At 35.0% G+C, this 6,794-nt stretch overlaps 1 protein-coding gene across 1 annotated transcript; it reads right to left on the bottom strand.

Annotated features, from left to right (window-relative positions):
* Window positions 1-2,921: 2,921 nt before the first annotated feature.
* On the bottom strand, window positions 2,922-6,365 carry LOC110898978 (protein FAR1-RELATED SEQUENCE 5-like). Its single transcript, XM_022145835.2, has 5 exons — window positions 6,109-6,365; window positions 5,025-5,820; window positions 4,671-4,929; window positions 3,829-4,386; window positions 2,922-3,670 (listed from the first exon to the last, which is right to left on the bottom strand). The coding sequence occupies exons 1-5, from the start codon at window positions 6,128-6,130 to the stop codon at window positions 3,041-3,043; spliced, it is 2,265 nt and encodes a 754-aa protein (XP_022001527.1). The 5' UTR covers window positions 6,131-6,365; the 3' UTR covers window positions 2,922-3,040.
* Window positions 6,366-6,794: the final 429 nt, after the last annotated feature.

The following is a 6,794-nucleotide window of genomic DNA, read 5'->3' as shown; positions in this document are numbered from 1 at the left end:
GTGTTTGGAATATTAAATTGTGCTAGTTTATACCTAGTATATGTTAGTTTAATGTTAGAATTTGGAATGTGAAATTGTGCTGATTTATGTGCTAAAGTGTGCTGGTTTAAATGGATTATAAAACTGTGCTAGTTTGAAATGTGCTACTTTTATTGTAAACTTTTATCATGTGTATGTAAAAATAAAAATGGAAAATGTGCTACTTTTACAATTTGTGCTACTTTATAAAAAGAATGTGCTACTTTTACAATTTGTGCTACTTTATAAAAAGAATGTGCTGGTTATCTTTTCAGGAATGGATTTGTCTGATAAAATCCAAAACAAAAGAGCTGGACATGCATGTCAAAGAAACACACGAAATGATTGCAGAATGTTTAACAAAGTACAAAGGTGAGGAGGTTGTGGATGCTGTGGATGAGTGGAGAAAAAGATTGGTAGTATATGGTGAAAAGTACAATTTCGAGAAGCAAGAATCAGAAGCAGGGAATGAAGAAAAGAAAAAAGGAGGAAGTGGAGAGAAGACAGAAGGAGGGAATGAAAAGGAAGAAGGGAATGAAGTTAAACTTACCCAATCATAAAAAAAATGGTGGTCTCACAATTTGATTCAACTCCTTTCAGAATCACCAGTTCAATGTGGCCAGAGATTATAAAAGAAATAGAAAAGGCAGAACAGGTAGCAAGCAGCAAAAAAGATGGTGCTGATCATGGAGTTGGTGGTGAAGAAGAAAAGGATGCAGGTGGAGAAAAGGTTAAAGATGGTAAACCTGATGGGGAAACAACAAAGAAAGGAGGTGAAGATGCTAATGAACCACCAAAGGGAGAAAGTGACACTGCTGGTCAACCAGCAAAGAAAGAAGGAAATGAGGCTGCTGGTCAACCAGCACAGCAAGGAGAGGTTTTTAAAACACCAGAAAATGAAACCAAAAAAGACAGTGAAAAACAAGAATTCATAGGTGAAGAAGAAAAGGATGCAGGTGGAGAAAAGGTTAAAGATGGTAAACCTGATGGGGAAACAACAAAGAAAGGAGGTGAAGATGCTAATGAACCACCAAAGGGAGAAAGTGACACTGCTGGCCAACCAGCAAAGAAAGAAGGAAATGAGGCTGCTGGTCAACCAGCACAGCAAGGAGAGGTTTTTAAAACACCAGAAAAGGAACCCAAAAAAGACAGTGAAAAACAAGAATTCATAGGTGAAGACCTAAACGCCGGAGACCAGAAGAAAAGAAAACGTACAACTCACCCTGCCGAACCTTTATGTTCACCATATATGCAGCGAGTTGTACAAATAAAAACAAAAACTGAAAAAATTGAAGTAAGGATAGCCGAATGGATGTTCTCGACAGTTGACGACCCCTGGTAAGTATAAAAACCAACAAAATCTTAATTGGATAAAAATAAGTATTTAAACTAATGTGTATTACAACAATGCAGGGTGTTTATATTTGAGACAGCATTTAGCACAAACCTTTCAAGGGTATTTCTGGAGTCGCTTCACCCGAACTTATACATACATGTCCAAGTCCTAACAGCTTGGTCATTGGTACTAAACAGTGAAGAGGTCTACAGAAGCAAAGGTTCACCGGCAAGAGTTTTCTGCCCATGCAACATGCTGGTATGTTTTCTAATATGTGCTGGTTTTAATAACAGATTAGAAAAAGCACATTTAACAAAATGTGCTGGATTATTACACATTGTGCTGGTTTTGAAAAATTAATGTTTTATTAATAGCTGGTTAGTCTAATATATGAAATGCTATTATTGTGCTGGTTCATAACACATTGTGCTGGTGCTGGTTTATAACACATTGTGCTGGTTTCTGTGCAGGGAGAAAACAACTTCAAACCAAAACTGAACAAAACGACCTGCACACAAAATTTCAGAGAAAACATTGCCGCGACATTGATGACTACCGAGTTTGGAACTATTAGGAAAGTGGACATGTTGTTCATTCCAATACTACAAAACAAGCACTACTACATTGTATGTTTTGATTTCAAGGGAGAAGCCATCAAGATTATAGACAATATGAAAGGGAAAGCAAAAGCACAAAAAATGGCACGTGCTAAAAGAGTGGTAATATATTGATGCCCATTAATTCTGTGCTGTTTATTTTAATTATATTTGTGATGCTTAGGGATTTTGATTTTGAAAATTTTCAAATTACAGAAAGAAATTGTATGTGATTACCTTGAAGTTGAATACCCAACAATGCACCCAAAGATGTCGCCCTTGGAACCAGAAATAATGAAAATGTCGTGGCAAACGGAAAAGAACTTTGTAGATTGTGGTGTCTTTGCAATGAGACACATGGAGACATACACAGGGAAGCATGTGAGCAACAAGGAATGGGATAGTGGGCTGTCGAAAGAGTCACCGGAACAAGACAAAGAGTTGGTTGAACTGAGATACAAGTATTTAAGCAAAATACTTTTATCCGACATCAACTTAGCGAAAGGTGAAATGATGGAACTGTTAGAGAAGTATGAGAAGATGGAGCCTGAAAAGAAAGAGGAATGCAAGAAAAATGCGGAAACGAAAATCAATGACAGATTGAACAAGAAATATTGATTGTGTTGGTTGAACAATATAACATTAGTTTGGTAGTTGTCTGTAATATTTTGTGCTGGTTTAACAATTAATATGGTGCTGGTTTAACAATTACATTGTACTGCTTTAACAGTTATATTAGGAAAGTTAATTTTATGCTGGTTTTACAATTAATATTGTGCTGGTTTCACTATGACAATATGTGATGGTTTCATAGACGAAGTTTAAAATTGTGCTGGTTTTATAATTGTGCTGGTTTTAAAGAACAAAGTTTAAAATTGTGCTGGTTTTAAAGAACAAAGTTTAAAATTGTGCTGGTTTTAAACAGTATATTGAATGTTGAAAAATCAAATTCTTGACAATTGCATTTACAAAATCAACAAAAACTAATAATGTGCTGGTTGAATGTTGTAAACATAATAAGAATACAAGAAATCCAAACTGAAATGAAAAAAATAACAAATCCAAATATCATGATTTCCAAGACACACGACTAACTGCTCTTCTGGGAATCAGCAACAGTAGTCTTCATCTTACAAGTCCGACTATTATGTCCATGACCTCCACATATCAAACAACCTCTAGTTTTAGTTTTCTTTGATATTCTTGAAGATGATACCTCACGAAAAGACTTTAAGCGTTTGTTTGAACCACACCCCTTGTTTCTAATACCACTAGGTGGAAGAATGGTAGCAGAAAACGATGAACATGGCTGATCAGCATGAAGAATATTAGCTAATCTTGCATTCTTGTCAAGTGATTCTGCAGGAAGGTCAGCAGAATCAACCTTCAACTTCGACTCGATCACTTGGTCTCTATACAACGATAACAGGTCAATATTTGTAACAAGACGGTTAACAATATGTTCAGTTGCAGTCATTATCTCACGCACAATGCTGGAAGCACGTTCAACTTGATTACCAGCAGCATTTTGATCAAAACTCGAAACTTTTGTCTTTTTTGGAACAACATCTCTTGTCCAACGCCCCATAACATATTTTTTAGGGAACTCCTTTATACCACAAAGACGAAGAACACAAAAGGCATGCCTACATAGCAAACCATACTGCTCATATCGGTTGCAGCTGCATTTAATTACCATATCCTTAGGAGTAAAAAGAACCTACACAAATAACAAATGCTTATATTGTGCTAGTTTATAACAAAAGTGTGCTGGTTTATATATGTAAAATTCTAATTGTAAATATAAATCACTGTGCTACTTAAAATGTATTGTAAAAAGCAGAACATGTTTGTGCTACTAAAGGTATAAATAAATACCTCATGAAGGCCAGGAAGATTGACCTGTAGAATATAAAACTTAATTGAATCACCAACTTCTTCTTCACGCCTGCACATACAATTCTTGCAAGCAAGTCGAATTTCTTCTTGAACATCAAAAAATATCCCCCGAGTATAAATCTTTGCAGCTTCCAGTTCCAATTCATAATTGGTTTTCATGCGAGGTTGTGTGTATCTGGTATCATGATCACGTTTGCTGCGCTTAAACCTCTGAGATTCCATTGCAGTATCAAAATGGCTCAAAAACTCAACTAATGACAATTTTGTGTTGGTTAATTGACCAAAAAAATGATTTTCACTCTCAGACCTAGATGTTGTACGCATAAGACCGGACATATGTTCATGACGATAGTATGCAGGAATCCAATCTGATCTGAGGTTGTACATATCAGACAGCCAGCTGTTACTAGTAAGGTTGTACTTAATCATTAAATCACACCATTGTGTCTCAAACTGTGCTGGTTCAAGAGCATCAGTCCATACAACATCACATATATCTTCTTTAAAAACCTCATCTTGTGATAGCTCAGTACCAACCTATAACAAAAAAAAAATAATTATTATATTAAAACAGCAAACAAATCCTAAAATGTGCTGGTTTATATGTTAAAGTGTGCTAGTTGATGTATAAACTTAAACTATGATGCTTAAACTGTGATGGTTTAAAGAAAGTGTGCTGGTTTAAAAGTGTGCTGAGTTATATGCCAAAGTGTGCTGGTTTAAAAGTGTGCTGGTTTATATGCTAAAGTGTGCTGGTTTAAATGGATTGTTTAAAGTGTGCTGGTTTATATGCTAAAAGTGTGCTGGTTTAAGAAAGTTACCTTTTCAGAAACTTTGATCATTATATGCCACATACACAAACGATGTCTGGTATCTGGGAAAACATCTCGGATGGCAATTTTCATTGCAGCGTCCTGATCAGTCACAACCACCTTAGGTGCAACACCAAAAGCCTTCAAAAAACTTTGAAGAAGCCATTTATATGATTCAGCAGTTTCAGATGCTAACAAAGAACCAGCAAACGTGACATTGTGATGATGATTATCGATTCCAGTGAACGGAACAAATACCAAGTCATACCTAAAAATTGAATTGATTATATTACAACTGCTTGCTGAATTGTGCTAGTTTAATAAAAATATGAATAAATGATCTACAAAAAGTGAATAAAATACCTGTTCGTACGGAACGTAGCATCAAAAGACATAACATCCCCAAAGACCTCATAATTCAGTTTCATTTCTTCATCAGCCCAAAATAATCCAGCAAGAGCACCTTTTTCATCACAATAAAATTCACAAGAAAAATTCGGCAAATACAGCTTCTTCTTCATAAGACGTTGGACAGCCATATCCACATCAAACTCTCCAATGAACAAATTAATATCTCTTTTAAAATTTTTACAATCAGTAGACGTCACTCCAACCTTATCAAATCCACCACGAATCTTTCTCATAAGGTTGAATGCCCTAACTGGACCAATATTCATCTCAGAAAAATCAGAAAGCAGTTGCTCTTCAGTGAATGTCAACTTTCTAGACGAAGCTAAAAGATGATAATCCTCTTCATCAACAAAAGAATGATTATGCTCCTCAAATACATGAGAAATTCTATAAGTATTTTTTGGAGTTAAAGACAAACGGATGTGTGCCTTACATCCGGTACGTTTAGAAGGTCTCCTCCTTCGGTCATTTAACTTTTTATCAGCACCAACACTATCATTTACCGTGTCAACAACACAGGATGTCGCTGAACCCTCTTTCGCACAAACAAAGTACTTTCTAATCACAACACCATTTTTTGAAGATTGAGTATGCTTTCGACCCTCAAACCCAGATAACTTAGCATACTTCTTATAGAAATTAAAGGCAGAATCAATTGACTGGAAATGCATACCAACTACAGGTTTGGAAGAATCTGGAACAATAGGAGTATAATACTGATTACCAGTAGTTGGACAGATACGAACTCCTGAACAAATCAAAAAACCAGAACAAATAAAAGATATCAGCACAAACTTTACAATAAACCAGCACAAAAAACAAGCACAACTTTACCAGACAAACTAGCACAAAATAAAGATATCAGCACAACTTTACAAACCTACACTTTAAAATATAATGTAATATAAAAAAACCAACACAACTTCAAAAAACCAGCACAACTTCAGAACTACACTTTTAAATAAAAACCAGCACAACTTAGATCAAAACTAAAAACCTAAAAAGTAGATGAAATTAAAACTAGAAGGTATTTTACCATCGACAGTAGTAGACATCATTAAAATAGAGGAGGATAAATCAGCAAATCAATGAATGAACAGAGGAGCTAGGGTTCCAGCAAATCGATGAAAACGATGAACGATTCAGCAGGATTGATCTCAATCTCGCAGGTACCGGCAAATCGATGAAAACGATCAACGATTCAGCAGGATTGAGATTGAGATTTGCGATTGATTTAGATGAAAACGATCTCGATGAAATTGGTCAGATGATGAAGCTCAATGAATGAATGAATGAAAAATATGAAAGAAGGAATGAAAATCGTGTGATTAAAACTAAGTACAGATCTGTTTGAAATTTGCATTTTCCAATATTACCCTTTCATCTAAATTAATGAGATTGCCACATGTAAGCTCAAGATTGCTTCTTAGGAAACTTAGGGAAGATTAAATTCTTAGTTGAACCTCTACCTATATATATATATATAATATAACCTACACATACGAATAAATATTACATTTGTATCATTTTCTTTTGTTTTAAAAATTTTTGACATTAGAAAAGTAAATAACAGCGAGGTGGCACTTTGACATGAATTAGAGTATACAGACCTCTTAATTTTTATGTACAAAAAATTAAATGTAGTATGCAAGATTGACTATGTATGTACCTTGGTAGTGATGTGCACAAAATACAACATATAAATTACATCAACTGTGGCAT

This window comes from Helianthus annuus, chromosome 13 (assembly GCF_002127325.2).
Source record: "Helianthus annuus cultivar XRQ/B chromosome 13, HanXRQr2.0-SUNRISE, whole genome shotgun sequence".
Lineage (NCBI taxonomy): Eukaryota > Viridiplantae > Streptophyta > Magnoliopsida > Asterales > Asteraceae > Helianthus > Helianthus annuus.
Note: the sequence above shows the minus strand (reverse complement) of the source record. Positions and strands in the feature narration are given on the sequence as shown.

Coding starts and splice junctions, on each gene's coding strand:
- LOC110898978 (XM_022145835.2), bottom strand. CDS start 6,130: ATGATGTCTACTACTGTCGATG. Junction 5,821..6,108: donor GATGTCTACTACTGTCGATG/GTAAAATACCTT, acceptor TGATTTGTTCAG/GAGTTCGTATCTGTCCAACT. Junction 4,387..4,670: donor TGATCAAAGTTTCTGAAAAG/GTAACTTTCTTA, acceptor TTTTTGTTATAG/GTTGGTACTGAGCTATCACA.